The 16,700-nt window shown below is 47.2% G+C and overlaps 1 protein-coding gene across 1 annotated transcript in view; it reads right to left on the reverse strand.

Moving 5' to 3' along the window:
* Positions 1-16,057, reverse strand: part of JAZF1 (JAZF zinc finger 1) — a 195,372-nt gene extending 179,315 nt beyond the window's left edge. Inside the window, exon 1 of the mRNA XM_054161204.1 lies at positions 15,821-16,057. Within this exon, the coding sequence (XP_054017179.1) occupies positions 15,821-15,935 (115 nt within the window). The 5' untranslated portion in view covers positions 15,936-16,057. The remainder of the gene's footprint in view (positions 1-15,820) is intronic.
* Positions 16,058-16,700: the final 643 nt, after the last annotated feature.

A 16,700-nucleotide genomic window follows, 5' to 3' on the forward strand; every position in this document is an offset into this window, starting at 1 on the left:
TATCAGGTGACAGGCAACTGCTAGAGTGTAGCCCTGAATATGGGCTAAACACAGACAGACACTAACAGAGAAAGCCAATCTCCTTTGCCATGCTGTAAGACACTTTAGGGCTCAAAATATACAGCACAGAGTGGTACAGCTTGGTGCATTGTTTTAAGATGGGGGGGATAGCCAATTTGCTGTCTCAGATGCTTGTTAGACAGAAGTCTGTCTTGGAAAGGGATCCAAATCAGATTTGTATCTACCAAAATACAAACATGCACAACCTGATGAAGCATGAGGTGTCCCTGCCCCTGGCAGAGGGGGCTGGAACTAGATGATCCTTGAGGTCCTTTCCAACCCTGACAATTCTATGATTCTATGAAATCTACTGGTAAAGGTCTTCATGCATATGTTCTGCTCTTAGTAAAAAGTCAGGAAAACAAACAAACCACAACAAACTTGCTTTCTTGAGTGCTTGTCCCAAGCCCTCCCTATTAGATTCTAAAACTGCCACCATGCAAGACTATGATTGCTTAACTCCAGAGGTTTGAAGGTGGGAACCTGCAATGGGCTCCTGGTGACCTGATCAGTGTACCAATCAGGAGAAGAGGCCTACAGAAAGTGGCAGGCAGTCTGCAGGTTGTTTTGAAACTAAAGAAGCTATTCAGTTTGCAGGAGCAGGGAGGTCATTCTGCCCCTGTACACTGCACTGGTTAAGCTACACCTCGAGTCCTGTGTCCAGTTCTGGGCCCCTCAGTTTAGGAAGGATGTTGACTTGCTGGAACAAGTCCAGAGAAGCGCAACAAAGTTGGTGAGGGGATTGGAACACAAGCCCTATGAGAGGCTGAGGGAGCTGGGGTTGCTTAGCCTGGAGAAGAGGAGACTCAGGGGTGACCTTCTTGCTCTCTACAACTACCTGAAGAGAAGTTGTAGACAGGCAGATGTTGGTCTCTTCTCCCAGGCAGCCAGAACCAGAACAAGAGGACACAGTCTCAGGCTGCACCAGGGGAGGTTTAGGCTGCATGTCAGGAAGAAGTCCTATACAGAGAGTGATTGCCCATTGGAATGGGCTGCCTGGGGAGGTGGTGGAGTCACCATCATTGGAGGTGTTCAGGAGGAGACTTGATGGGGTGCTTGGTGCCGTGGGTTAGTTGTTTAGGTGGTGTTGGATTGGTTGAGGGGTTGGACACGATGATCTTGAAGGTCTCTTCCAACCCGGTCTATTCTATTCTATCATTATCCTTCTCAGATGGACAGGGGAGAAGGGAAAATGTAACAAAAGGCCTGTAATAAGGTAGAAGCAAGTTAATAATGTGAAACACAAGCAAAGACCCTGTGTGGAAGCAACAGCAAAGAGTGATGTTCTTCTCTACTGCCCATCAGCAAGTGGTGGTTGGTCACTCCTGGGAAGCAGGGTTCTAAGCATAGTGGTTACTCTGGAGTAGAGATGCCATAGACAAATATCTCCACGTGTCCTTCTTTTACTTGCTTTATATATCAAAGCTGACATCATATGGCATAGAATACCCCTTTGGTCAGTTTGGGTCAGCTAGCCCAGCTGTGTCACCTCCCAAGATCTTGCCCATCCCTCAGCATATTTTTGGGGTGGGGAAATGTTGGGAAAGCAAAGCCTGGGTGCTCCTTCAGCAGTAGCCTCAACACTGGTGTATTATCAGCACCCAGCTACAGCACTGCAAAGCACAACACTAAAAAGGTGCTTTCCTCCAGCTCAGCCAAACCCATTACAGCTGTGAAACCACTGGGAGTGGAAGGGGTGAAATTAAAATTGGGGAAAAAAACCCACCCAAACAAATAACCAAACCACAAAAGAGCAGTTCTGCCACAACAGCAAGACTACAACAATATTTATTTATCAGAGAGGGGCTGCCAGCCCAGTGTTTCATGAATCCAAAACCTCCAAACAAGATGGCTTTAAAACTGACCTTAAGTGAAAGTCTGCTGTAGTCTTGGAAGAAGATAGGTCACATTTGAGAAGGAGATTCCTTATTTCTTCACCCTGAGTGCTTCTTCATACACAGTTAGTAGCCAAGAGCCAGTGCTCTGGATTGAGCATGCAGTTCTCAACATCTTGAGCAGCAAAGCCAAGCAAAAAATCTCAAGTCTCAGATATGTGAAGTTCTGCTTCAAAATGAAAACACAGAGGAGAGTTACCTGTATCCAGATAACGAATGCTGCTCTTAAGGAGCATGAGCTACATAAAATGAGCTCAAAAATAGCACCACAACCAGTCACCTGCAGAGGTGGCAACTTGAAAAGGCAGCTACAATAACCTATAACCTGATACAAACAAGAGACAGTTGCAAGATGAATTAGATGAAGACTTTGTAGCACTGAGGACACTTTTGACATCCATTAAGAACTCTGAATCTCATCAAGTACATGTCTCAGGCAGACTGCATGAACAATCCCAAGCATCCAACCCCAAAGTGAGTCAGGAGACAGTGGGTGGTCTGTATACTTGCTCCTGAATTAGGGATGTCTCTGACTACTAAGAAAATACATGGTTTCTATTCAGTAACTCTGCACAGCTTGTGAGTCAAAAAAAACCAAACAAGAACTCCTGTCAAGCAGCTCATTAGAAAAAGCAGACTGCTTTGTATTTCATAAACTCCTTTCCTTCCTTGCTTCCACTTCAGAGTTCTTCATCTTTACTCCTTGCTATACTCTGTTTAATTGTTTCCTCTAGAAAGAAGAGAATGAAAATTAGGAAAAAGATATTAGACATTAGTAAAGAATGGAGTCTTTATGTGCAGGTCCAAGTCAACCTGGAAACCAGGCATTTCAGCATTAGCTCTTCAGCTGAATAACAAACATCATGCACATGGTAAAGACGAGAAAGCCACCTTCTGCGTTTGTACAGAAAGCATACCAGCGCAGGGCTCCAAACAACACACGTACAGTACATCATACTGTTATGCCTGTGTTAAATGTCCTCTTTCCAAGCCACTCCTGGCCTTCAGAGCATCACAAATACATAAATTAGGACAATCAGCACCCATAAGAAAAGCAGGCTTTGAGATTTTACAGGATGAAGCAGCTCAGTGGTGCCAGGACAGAGGAGCAGCAGCAGAAAGTCTCCAATAAATCACTCATCAAGAGGAGAGAATGGAAGTAACAGTCAGAAGGGGCAGCAGTGGGCACTGGCTGGAGATCTGGGGATTTTTAAGTAGCAGCAGAACAGTAGGCAATTTCTGATTTTCCTAAAAAGCCTAAACCAGGTCACACCAACTCTACCACATAATGCATGTGTAACACCTTTCTAGGTGGGTATTTACTATACAGAGGGTAAATGACTTAGGGGCACCCAGAGCCAAAGTCTGTGACCTGTGTATGTGTAGCAGAATGCTCTGCTAAACATTCTAACTTACCAAAAGCTAACCACTGCTGGAGTAGTTTCCTCTACAGACAGTTAACAGGTAGGTATAGAATTAATAATCCTTTTCCTTAGAACTGACAATCTCTTTTTCTCACACCACCAGTTAGGACTTGGCAGATAAGAAGGAAGTTGGCAGGCGGAAAGTTGAGTTTTCCTGGTTTAGGAGGCAAAGCTATGACAAAACAGAAGCAAGATGCAAGGGTCTGTCTTCTCCCAGAGGTCAACATAAACAAAGTTGGGTTTTGATTCCACCCCCTCAGTTTGCATGTTGCTTTTCAGTTGTGAAAGGATGACTAACGACATACAAGTGTCTTCCCAAAATACAAATACTGGGAGGTTTTCTCCCCACCTTCTTATATTGCAGTTTACCATTGTGTGGCAACTTGCTGGAATTAAATGAAATATACAGGGTCTCCCTATTATCCTAACCAACTGCATCTGAAAGAAACATTCACTTGATCTTCAATTCCAATTAACATTTTTAAAGTCACAAATGCAGACAGCTCAGCATGAATGATCATTCCTAGTTATCAATCCAGGAAGTGTAGCAGGCCTTGAGCACAAGCCCTGCAAGGAGAGGCTGAGGGAGCTGGGGTTGCTTAGTCTGGAGAAGAGGAGGCTCAGGGGAGACCTTATTGCTCTCTACAACTACCTGAAGGGTGGTTGTAGCCAGAAGGGGGTTGGTCTCTTCTCCCAGGCAACCAGCACCAGAACAAGAGGACACAGCCTGAAGCTGTGCCAGGGGAAGTTTAGGCTGGAGGTGAGGAGAAAGTTCTTCACCAAGAGTTGTCATTGAAATGTGCTGCCCAGGGAGGTGGTGGAGTCCCCATCCCTGGAGGTGTTCAAGAGGAGACTGGACATGGCACTTGGTGCCATGGTCTAGTCACGAGGTCTTGGGTAATAGGTTGGACTCGATGATCTTTGAGGTCTCTTCCAACCTTGGTGATACTGTGATACTGTAATACAATGACTGCAGAATAAATCTTCCATGGTTACACCATGGAAGTTAACAATACTTCCTACAACACTGTATGCTCAATTCCATGCCATACTTCTAGCAACACAACACCACCAGAGATCATAAAGAAATACAAACACACACCCAGTATTTTTGTACAGCTGCTACCAGAGAACAAAGAACTACCAAATTATGTGTTTGGGCTCAGTTTTAAGTTAATGAGGTACCAAGTATCTTTAGCAGCCACTGACACCATGGCAGAAAAACTCCACTCTTTTTTTCCAATACTAAGTGGTTGGGGTTTAGAGGACAGAGCAAGGATTTGATTTCCAAATGCTGTGGCTTCCATATAGGCAAGGTCAGGGAGGAAGCATTCTTTAATTTCTAGAATACTTTGAAGTAGTAAGCAATCCTGTGGCTGGCACACTGTGGTATTTGCAAGAACAGAAGGGTCATTAGCTGTACACCCACCACATTTTAGAGGTCAGTGGAGCAACACAGGATGATACTGCTACAGGAACTGCCTTTGCTAGTTAAAAAAGAAAGGGAAAAGTTAGGTTAACAGTGAGAAAACAAAAATGCAGCTATCAAATTAAGCTGGTACATCACCAGAACACTCCTTAAGCTTATAAATTAATGTTTTTATTATATTTGTTTCAATATTCAAAATGCATTTGGAGTTACACATACAGCTCAGGTGCAGCAACAGCAGACGCAGAACTTCTCACCCATCTCTTTCACAATGATTTCTAACTCAGAGATATGAAAATTGCCAGAGGTATTCAGGTAATAATTCATCAGGTAATAATTCATCAGGTAAAGCTTTTTCAAAGGCAGGGTTGTTTTTTTTTTAAATTAAAATACAATCACTTAATATCAAAAAGCAATGAGGCAAAACATATCCTCAGAAGGTAAAAGCAACAAATACCTTTTCCTCATCCTGGGCATCCAATTATTGTCACATATCTGAACAAGCTTCTGCTATCTACCCTGACTCTGGAAACAGGTTGAGCGAGCCACTAAAACTCCCTGGCACAGAACTATGTTCTAGATCATGGTGTCCAGCACAAACTTCATCTCATTGCTGAAACTGGTCCAAAGAGAGCCCTGGGTAATTGTCCTTAAGGTACCTGTCAGCAAAGCAAAGGGGTATTTGCTCTGGTCTGAAGACAGGTTCTTCATAATCTCACCATAATCTTCCCAGCAAGAAAGTGGTTATTCTGGATAGCTGAAACAAGAACAAGACATTAGGTACAGGCAGCTAACCCTCCAGATAGCTGCCCTAGGGCAGAGACCAAATCTAGCTCCACTGTTACGCATGGCACTCACGCTACTCTGCATCTGGATGTATAACCTGAGCCTGAGTACACAAAGCAGCATGCTCCTGAGCCTCTTGCCCTTTCTGTGCTGTCAGTGCTATGGAGATTTTTCACTTCCTTTCCATAAAGCCATCTTTTTCACATTAGCATACTCATTAAGTGAGTCAGGAAGCTCTTGCAATGTGGCCCAAACAGTTTATGGGGGAAAAAACAGTTATTTGGGGTTTTCCTTTGTAATTCCACTTATCTTTCTGCTCCCTCTATGCACACAAAAAAAGGGGGGAAAAAAAAGTTTCATGTGATGAGGACCTGACTCCTCAGTGGGAGGGCTCTGCAGGCATCCCAACAGCTTAACAGGATAACCAGGGGGAAAAAGCTCCCTAGTCCAAACTGAAATAGAGACAGGAGTGGTTCATTGTTACTTCTTTTTGCGTCAAATCTAGGACCTTAGCAACTCTCACATTGCCCAGTTAACGTGGTACAACCATCAGTGATGCCTGCAAGGCAGCAGACACTCCTCTACTCAACAGCGGGTTAGAGAAGGTGCAACACTCCTCCAACAGATTGCTAGAAAATGATGTAAGCTTCCAGGGTTTCTCAACAAGTCTGTCACCAAATCTACTTGGATGTGAATGCAGCTCTCACCTGCAAGCAGGCAAGCTTCTAAAGTCGACCTGAAGCCTTCAAATTAATTTTGAGGTCGCTCCCATAGCACAAATAAACACCACACACATTCTCTGATGAAGATAGGAAGCAGGACTGCATCAAAATAAAGGAGTGCAATAATGGCAGCGTTGTTTTCTTCACTGAACACCACTGTCATCTGCCACACAAGGGGCTGAGTTCATATTCATGTACCTATGCCAGTCCCATATAGCAGTGAAACTGATCTCTTGTGTTTTAAATGTACTATCAGTTTGCAGCTCCACTTGCTTCTATTGAGGTAATTTCAAGAGTTCCCAGTGACTGCATTACACACTGATGAAAAATAAGTGATATATTCTTATCTGTTTCTCCTTCCTGTGGCATACTTGGATATTTGGCTGTTCTATGTCTATTCAATGACTATTTACTATCTGCCAAGATATGTGGGGAAGGAAAAATGAAATTCCAAAAGAAACAGAGATGTCTGCAGCTTACTCAAGTTTGACAAAGTAGTCAGGGTGGAGGGTAGGGAGTAGAGAAAAAAAGGAGGGGGGGGGGGGAGAAGGAGGAAAAATCTCAGCAGTGTCCAAATATGTCCTACATTACAAACCCATTTTGTTAATTTCAGTAATACCAACACTTCAAAATGCAAGTGCTCATCTTTTCACAGAAAGCTCTTAGAAAACAAGATGGCCTCTATTAGCACCAAAAATCTCAAAATCAGAAGAAAGCCTTCAGAATCCATTCACAATTAAAATGCTGATCTCTTTGGCCACAGAATGCTGACCATCTTGGCTTCAAAATCCCTTTCTTGATCCTTAGATACATTTCTTCTTCTATGTCTACTCTATCCTTTGCAACATAAAATGGAACATTATAAAAAGATATAATTGATACCTGTATTGAAGTCAGTTTATTCTTTAAGGAATTACAGTATCCTAAATGAAACTGAGGAGCAATAATGTACCCCACCCCGAGCTCCCATCAAAGACACAATCAGCACTGCAGTCCTATCAGCATCTCTGGTGAAGAAACCCGTTCCCCTTGTTCATGACAGCACATAGTTAAGAGCAAATCTCCTAAAAATTCAGGGCAAAAGATGCAGATAAAAGATTGCAAAGAAAAATTCCAAACCCATAAACTGGAGTATTTCCTCCGTTCCACATATCACAATGCTGCTCCAGTCCCTTGTAACTAAAGTGTAATAAACCATATGTACTCCCCTAAAGCACATCCAAGTCTCCAGATAGAATCAGACACTGAGTAACAGGAACTGGTTGTTTAATTTTAATTGTGAAATTGCTCACTGAGACAGTGCCTTAAAGCCAAGGGCACTTCTTCATTAAATAATAGCTGATTTATCAAATCAGTTCTCTAATTGCCACCATTTCAAATTAACATTAGAATCTTTGTATCTGCCCTTTTCAAAGGGTATATAGCCACCATCCACTTAGATCTTTATCATCCACATTTTGAATTTTAACATTTAATACTGTAACACAGGCTATGCAAGAAAAAGAACTGTAAGTAAAGACCCCAAAAGCATGTTCAGGAGCAACATAAAGCATATATCAGAAGCAGCTGGCCTCCAGTGCCTATTTTTTTGTATTAAAATATTCTGCAGTTTCACACAAAATATTTCTGATTCCTTGTTTCTGTTCTCATTATATATAATACGACAGAGGAATGGTAGGAAAGATTGTCTCCAGACTGAACAGATATGTTTCTTCATCTTCTAGCATCAACTCTTCCTCAAATTATTTTTTATTATACAGTTCCTGGTCTTTTCATATTCATAGAATCATAGAATTGTTAGGGTTGGAAGGAACCTCGAGGATCATCTAGTTCCAAGCCCCCTGCCATGGGCAGGGACACCTCATGCTAGATCAGGTTGCTCACAGCCACATCCAGCCTGGTCTTAAAAACCTCCAGGGATGAGGCTTCCACCACCTCCCTGGGCAACCTGTTCCAGTGTCTCATGACCCTCATGGGGAACAACTTCTTCCTAACATCCAATCTGAATCTACCCATTTCTATTGTTTTTTTCATTCCCCCTAGTCCTATCACCACCTGACACCCTAAAAAGTCCCTCCCCAGCTTTCTTGCAGGCCCCCTTCAGATACTGGAAGGCCACAAGGTCTCCTTTCAGCCTTCTCTTCTCCAGACTGAATAGCCTGAACTCCCTCAGTCTGTCCTCATAGGAGAGGTGCTCCAGTCCTCTAGGCATCCTCATGGCCCTTCTCTTGACATGTTCCAGCACATCCAGATCCTTCCTGTAATAGAGGCTCCAGAACTGGACACAGTACTCCAGGTGTGGGTCTCACCAGAGAAGAGTAAAGGGGGAGAATCGCCTCCCTTAACCTACTGGCTATGCTTCTCTGGATGCAGCCCAGGGTACGATTGGCTTTCTGGGCTGCAAGTGCACACTGATGGCTCATGTTGAGCTTCTCATCCACCAGCACCCCCATGTCCTTTTCTTCAGGGCTGCTCTCAAGCCAGTCGCTGCCCAGCCTATATTGGTGCTTGGGATTGCCGACCCAGATGCAGGACCTTGCACTTGATCTTGTTGAACCTCATGAGGTTGTCATTCCCTAAGAAATGATGAAGTGAAAAGAAAAATAATATAACTGGCAGCCACCAGATTGTTTTACAGCTCTCCTAAGGGCTGCAGGTTAGCTACAAATATGCCCCTCAGGCCCCTGATGATTAGGGCATGATAATTACGATAAATCTCACCCCAAAGGTATGGCTTACCCAAGTACAACACTACTGCTACAAGTTACCTGAGGTTTCTTCAGTTTTTAATTTTCTGACTCATATTTAGAATAGAATAGAATAGAATTCACCAGGTTGGAAAAGACCTTTGAGGTCAAGTCCACCCTATCCCCCAACACCATCTAGTCACCTAAACCATGGCACTAAGTGCCTCATCCATCTCTTTTTAAACACTTCCAGTGATGGTGACTCCACCACCTCCCTGGGCAGCCCATTCCAATGGCCAATGACTCTTCCTGTGAAGAACTTCTTCCTAACATCCAGCCTGAACTTCCCTTGTTGAAAAATGATGGAGAGTAGCTTGGCCAGCACATCTGCCAGCTCTTTCAGCACCCTAGGATGGATTCCATCCAGTCCCATGGACTTGTGGGGATCCAAGTGGCTGAGCAGGTCTCTAACTACTTCCTCCTGGATCACAGGGGAACTATACTGCTCCTGACTCCATCTGCCAGCTCAGGAGGCCAGTAGTCCGGAAGACAAACTATCTTGCTATTAAAAATTGAGGCAAAGAAGGTGTTAAGTACCTCTGCCTTTTCCTCATCTTTAGTTACAATATTCCCCTCCATGTCCACTAAGAAGTGGAGGTTGTCCTTGCCCCTCCTCTTGCCATTAACATATTTATAAAAGCATTTTTGTTGTCCTTCACAGCAGTGGCCAGTCTAAGCTCTAAATGGGCTTTTGCCTCTATTTTTCTCCCTACATGACCTAGCAACATCCTTAAACATTTCATGGGTAACCTCTCCTTCCTTCCAAAGATAATACACCCTCCTTTTTCCCCTTAATTCACTCAGAAGCTCATTGCCCATCCAGGCTGGCCATCTACCCCAGTGGCTTGTCTTCTGGCACATTGGCACAGCCTGTTCCTGCACCTTCAAGATTTCTTTCTTTCTGTAGATCTGTGGTGTACAAGAGCAATCCCTGCCAATAGTTGGGAAGCAGCTCTGTACTGGGCAGAGGACAACCTTTAGATATATGTAGCTATGAATGCAGCAAATTGCTTTCCATGAACAGTATTTAGTACTACTGTTGAGGAAAACACACATAAGCATTCATTTATTTTGTGAGGCCATACATTCCTGTGCATTGCTGGCAATGAAGCACAGTGCTGCCCTGCAATTTCTGAACCAAGCATCCCATATACCACATTGTCACATCACAGTGTAAAAAGCTTCGGGTTACAACCTACCACCTCTTCAAAACAGCCAGTCTCAACCCTGAATGCTAAATGATAGGTGGAGCAAATACCAAGAGTTACATGATGGTAACCACTTAAAACAATGTTCACACTCTTCTGAAGAGCTCAGCATCCAGCAAACAAAATCTCTGCTACAGACCTAAGTTTCCTAGGGCCTTCCATAGATGCTGGTGTGCTGCCTCTCATCCTAATCCACAGCACCCTAAAAATATTGCACTTTTTGACACTTACACACCATGTTGCAGGCTCCAGTATAGAAGCTGCCATCTATGTGATGTTGCACTTTCTCCAAGGTGCTGGTGGAAGTTTGGGCAACACAGGAGAGTGAAGCACACGTTAGGACTACAGAATGCCACTTTTGCACGTGCTCACAACCAGCTTGTAATTCAATGCCTTTTGCTATCAAAGTGAGGACAAAGCACAACTGTTAGTAGCATTTCTGAGAAAGTATTGAGGAGGCTAACTTTAAGCAAGTTGCATGCATTCAGCCAAAGGATTATTAAACCACTCAAGCTCCTTGCTGTGGAATCTGGCCCCCTGACTGCTTAATATTAAATAAGAACTGAAGTCACTGAAAATAACAGATGTCAAAGTTACCACCAGACACAGAATTTCATATGCTTCTTTTTCCCCTCTATAAGCCTGAACTTTACAGAGGGCTAATATATGATATGCAAGATTTTGTTCTGTCTTATGCAGCTATTCTTTTATTGAAGTTTTATCTTTCCTGCTAATCCTATCACTTTGGAAAGCAGCTGCCTCTTCCCACAGCAAGTCCTGTTCTGTTGCAAGACAGCTGTTGGGTCAGTTTTGAAGAGAAGCATCACAGCTCCCAGTTCTGACAGCACTACTACACAAATACCTCACTGGAAGCTATCCAACGCTGGGACTTCTTACAAAGTCATGATGGAATGTTCAGCAGCAGTAGATTATCTTAGTTCATGTAATTACTGTATAAGCAGATGGCCTTTTACTTTTCCTTCAAATTCTTCTAGCAGCTTCAGTGTAATACAATTAGCAAACTCTACTTTCACTGAAGTAAGAGCATCTTCAGGTTTATCTTTATCTCTTTACATCCACTCTTCCATCTCTTTGGGCCCACCACCTTATGTTCAGGTACTCATTTCATTTACATCCATTTCCTCAGTGTTCACTGAGTCTCCAAAGAAGCAGGTCTGCTCAAATCAGCCATTGAGCTGCACAGGTGCGTATTGGCGTGTCAGGACTCATCATAAACCAAGTGAACACACAATGGCTCATACAAGCAAAATCCTCATCTGTACATATGACTGAAAACAGCCTTCAACTACAAATACAAAGCAAAAATTAAATAAATAGATGTCAAAACACAATTAAGAAATTCAGCTTAAGTACTGGCTATTCAGTTTCAGAGCAAACTTCGTGTTAGCAGTTAGCTTCAAGGAACTACTTAACGCCCCCCATTGTAAAGCATGCAGTTCAACTATGGGTAGGTTGAGGAGGAATCAAATCACAGAGCAGGGAGCTCCCCAAAACCCCCAGAAACAAAAATGTATGACTCTCTGAACTTCTATGAAGAGCTGAAAATGCTCCAGAAGATTATTTATACCAAGTGAAGATTTCAATGTCATTTCAGAAACACTGTGGAACCAGAGGTGCCATTCTTAACGTCACAGCTGGAAACAATACCAGTACTGCAGAAATGCAGTAAAATTTGCCATGTTGTCACAGATGAATACTCAGCAGATCAGGACTGGAATTCTTTTTTTCCTCCCCTCATTGCTTGACAGTACTTTGGGGATTAACTGGTTTAAGTCCATGCCATTCTGTAGTGTGAAATGGGCATATAGCAGTAAATTAGGCCTTTTGCTCCAAAACTAGAGACATTAGAAAATGCAACCAAAGTACTTAGAAAGGATCAGAGCAGCCCAAACCAGGAAGTAGAGAGGTGGCCTAGAAAAGCAGGCTTAAAACTCCTCAACATACCTGCAGAGAAGGCAACAGCACTTCAGGTTGCTTGGACAACTTGCTAGTAGAAAAAACAACTCACAGGAAAGCATTTAGTAATCAGCAGTTTTAAATCAATGCCTACTTTCAGCCATGGCCACAGAAAATGTGAATATGCTGTTTGACAGTATTGCTACAGACTTAAAAAGCTCCTCCTGCAGAACACGGTTTCATTGCAGAGGACACCAGTAGGACCTTATGAAGACCCTTGAGCTAGCCTAGTTCTTCATGAGCCTTTAATACATCAATGCAAAACCTCAGAAAGCAGCTGACATGCTGACAGGCAGGTAGCACCACTCAGAGTTGACTGTTTCATCCAGTGGGCACAACTCTCCCAGGCTGTCTGCACTGATAACTTTTTCAAGTAAGTGGTAATCTATCAGGCAGCCAATAAGATGTAGGAAGAAAAAAACCAACCAACCAACCAAATCACACATGCATTATTTCAGTACTGTATGATTATTCAGGAGTGTTGTAAGAAAAAAATTACAGAATCCCTGACAAACCAATGGTATTCTGTCCCCAGACTGCCAAAGCAGCGTTTTGTTTCCTTAGCCTGAGTTTTATTTGAAAGGCTGACCAAAAACCAGGTCATAAGTGCTAATAAACCATAAACCATAAACCATAAACCATAAGTGCTTGTTCCCACTTTTTTCAGAGATGCAGCTCTGAAAAATGACCAAATTCCCACCAACACTCCACTGATATGTGAACGATTATTAGCCCATCCCATCAAATGTGGCAGAGCAGCAGCACTGCAGACGACCATCAAGAGCCTGTGCCATACATGCCCCCCCCACTCAGAGCTGTTCATAACACCAAGTTTGTTATCTGTGCTGTAACGCTGTCTGCCCAGCAATGGCCTGCTTCAGTTTAAACTAATAATGGAATCTAACTCAATCAAGTTTTCTTTATTCCTGCAGCACACACAGGATGTCCAAAGCAATGTATTTTTATAGGGTAAGTTACTCTTTGCTCTATATGCCATAAACTAGGCAATTTTTGAAGCAATAAATTTTAGGACACATTTCTAGACCTGAATGACAGCAAAAATTGGACACTATTTGCATCAGACTTGCTGAGAAAGTGATTCTAACATAAGTTCCCATTCAGGCATTTACTCCTTTATTTTCCAGCTGCCTTTAAAAAGATTGTCTTTTGGCTGAGCACTTATCTGATTGAGTTTTCATAGAACCTTATCCTTCAGGCTGCTTTAGATGTCCCTTACATGCACCATCCCACGAAGCTGAGCCTCCATGTGAGAAATGGGATCCGTACTCGGTGTCACCAGTGCAACCCTCCACTGACTCTTCCAGTGTTTGATATAGGTGAGTAATGCAACCTACCCATATCTTGTATTCAGAGGCAACCTGCCATCACGCCGAGGTGAAACATGAAAGATAAAGCATGAGTAATTTTACATCATACTCCACCAGTCTGGACACAATCACCTGCATGTGTGACACTGCGTGCACAGTGTTTGAGCTGTGTCCTGCAAGTCTTGGCAAACAAATGTATGTGTGTGTGTTCCATCTGTAACATTTCAACTTTGAGATAAAGTAATGAATACTGGCTATGAAATTAAATACACCATGATTAAGAAATGGCAGTAGTTCTGCAGAAAGTTCTCTCAGAACCACTGATCGGGGATTAAACAGCAACACACAAACCAAGTGGGCTGGATGGTATCTTTTCTGACAGCCAGTGGGCTGTGGCACCTAGGGGCTGATAATCCACATGAGGGATACACGAGATGACTTACAAACTTTCACTCTGGGAAATTGCTTCCCCTCAGCTTTTCTGGTGTAATGTGATGCACAGTGTAGGAAAACCTAAAAATAAGATTCAAAGAAAACTCTTGACACTATCACAACAGTGTACTTGCAGCACATAGTCGTAAATTACAGTCTTGTGGTATGTGGTTTTGTTACCTCATACTAGGCATCATGGTGATTATGAGAACCACACCTTTCATCTTGCTGACCTATAACATTATATTAATGTAATGTTACACTTGCAATTTAACCTTCAGTGATTTTTTTTTTCAGATAGTGAAGCTTGCCTATTAAAGCTTAATAAACTGAAATGCATGCTAGCTTCACCCTTTTGCAGCAGCACGTTGGCTCCTGATTTTAAAACTTGGTCTGCTTCAAAGAATCAGCTCAATTTCTGACAGTTTAAGCACTGAATTTTATTAGTAAGAAGTGAAAGCCGGCAAGTTTTAGGGGGGAGGTATCCCAGAAGCCAAGACAGCACACCTGCGGAGGCAAAGAGCAAAGGTGTGGGGCAAGGGCTGCCCAGCGGCTGGACCGTGCCCAGCTGGAGCCGGAGCAGGGATGAGATGCTTTGCTGGAAGCCGTGACGGACGACGCGGTGCCGTCCGCCAGACCCACCAAGCCGGCACGCCTCGGGCCAGGCCGGGCGCGGGCAGGCCGGTGCGGCCGGAGCCGGGAGAAGCAAAGTTGGCGTCCGCGGCCGGCCGAGAGCCGCACCGCCCCCTCCTCCCCTGGGCACCGCCCGCGCTGCCGAGGGGCGGCCCCGGCGGCCCCTGCGCACGCTCCCGCCTGCCCGCCCATGAGGCGCCCTCCCCGGGAAGGCACTGACGAGTCATCGCCCAGCCGCCCGCAGGCCCGGCGGCGTCCCCGCCCCCGCGCCCCTGGCGGGACGGGCGGCTGAGGGGAGTGGGGGGCGGCGGCCGACAGAGCAGCGTCTGCTGCGCGGTGCGGGGGGAGCCTACAGGTGATGATCTGGCGCGGCACTGGCCGGCCCGCTCTCTGCGGCCTGGCCTGGGCTCGGCGACTAGCGGCAGCGGGTCCCAGCGCGGCCGTCTTCGCCTCCCGCCGGGCTGGTCCCGGAGGCTGCACCGGTGGCGCGAGCCGCCAGCCCCTCCCGCCGCCGCCGGGCTCTGTCTCCACGCCCACCGCGCCGCCGGCCCCGATCTCCCTCACTCCGTCCGTCCGCCGAGAGGCGCCTCCCGCGCTGCGGCTGCCGGTGCGGCCGGAGCGCAACCCGTCCTCCCCACCACACCTAGCAACAGCGCTGACAGGACGCAGTGGCGGCGGCGGGAGGAGGAGGAGGAAGCGGAATGGCTGCCGCGGCGGCGGCTCCCTCCCTCCCCGGAGCCCTGACAGCCAGAGCCGGGGCGGAAGCAGCAGGCGGCGTGCTGTGCCCGTCCTCCTCCCTCCTCCACCGCCTCCTCTGGGCTCCTGCGCTCTCTCCTGCCAATGCAAACTAACTCCCCCTCGCCAGGGCCGGCGGCGGGCTGCACGCCTCCCCCGCACCCACCCATGCCGCCGCCGCGCCACACGCCGCCTCCCTCAGGAGCCCTCCACGTCGCCCGCAGGACCGCTCCTGCCACTCCTCACCCACCACCCGCCGACCTTCCTTCCCCGGCGGCCGCCACCGCGCCCCGGCACCCGCTGCACCTTGTGCCCCCACACCCCGCCCAACGCTGCTGCCGCACACGCGGCCCCCACGCCCCCCGCCGCGGGGCGCCCCCGCCGCCTGCCCTGCCCTACCCTGCCCCGGCCGCGTTCCCTGCCCCGGCCCCGCCGGGCACTCACCGATGTGGTTGTCCTCGATGTGCTCGATGAGCTCTGCCAGGGTTGGGAAGTGGAGTCCGCAGCCCCCGAACCTGCAGGCGTTGGAGAAGAAGGAGGCGGCGGCGATGCCTGTCATGGTGTTACATCGAGATCCCCCTGCGGTGCCTGCTCTGCCAGGGCCGCCGGCAGCAGGGCGGGGAGCAGCCGGGGGCAGGGGGGAACGGGACGGAGAGAGAGAGATGGGGAGCGAGAGAGAGGGTGGGGGTGGGGAGGAGGAGGAGGAGGTGGCGGCGGCGGCGGCAGCAGCAGCAGCAGCAGCGTCGGGAGCGGCGGAGGGGAGGGACGGGCTGGGTGGGGGGAGATGAGGCAGCCGCAGCTGGGAGGAGGGACCAGCGCGGCTCTGTAACAGCTGTGCTGCCCCGGCGGCGGCCGCCGGCAGCGGGAGGAGCAGGGCACCCAGGCCGCCCTCCGCGCCCGCTGCCGCCGAGGGACACCCGCGCTGCCTCGCCGCAGGGGTGGCGGAAGCTGCGGTCCGGCACCGAGCCGGGGTGGGGAGGGGAGAAAGACGCGCCCTGCCGCTAACTTTTCCCCGTTAGTCTTTCACAGCCGGCGGTGGTACCAGGGGCTGCCGCAGCGGCTGGCGGGGAGGCGGGAGCTGCGGCTGGGGTAGGTGCTGGGGCCGGGAAGGTGGTGCCCGCTTCGAGGGGCTCTCCAGACCGCCAGGAGTTGGCTCGTAACGCGGCCGCACATCCACCATACTGCGAGGATGCAACCTGCCCTCGCCGAGGTCGCTGAACCGAGAGGCGGTCGCTCATTCTCTGAGGGGAACCGAGGCCGGCAGACCCAGCCCTCACCTGCCCGGCGACGAGCCGGAGGCCTGGGGCACCTGCGCGCCCTGCGG

Source organism: Dryobates pubescens, chromosome 4, assembly GCF_014839835.1.
Source record: "Dryobates pubescens isolate bDryPub1 chromosome 4, bDryPub1.pri, whole genome shotgun sequence".
In the NCBI taxonomy this organism is placed as follows: Eukaryota; Metazoa; Chordata; class Aves; order Piciformes; family Picidae; genus Dryobates; species Dryobates pubescens.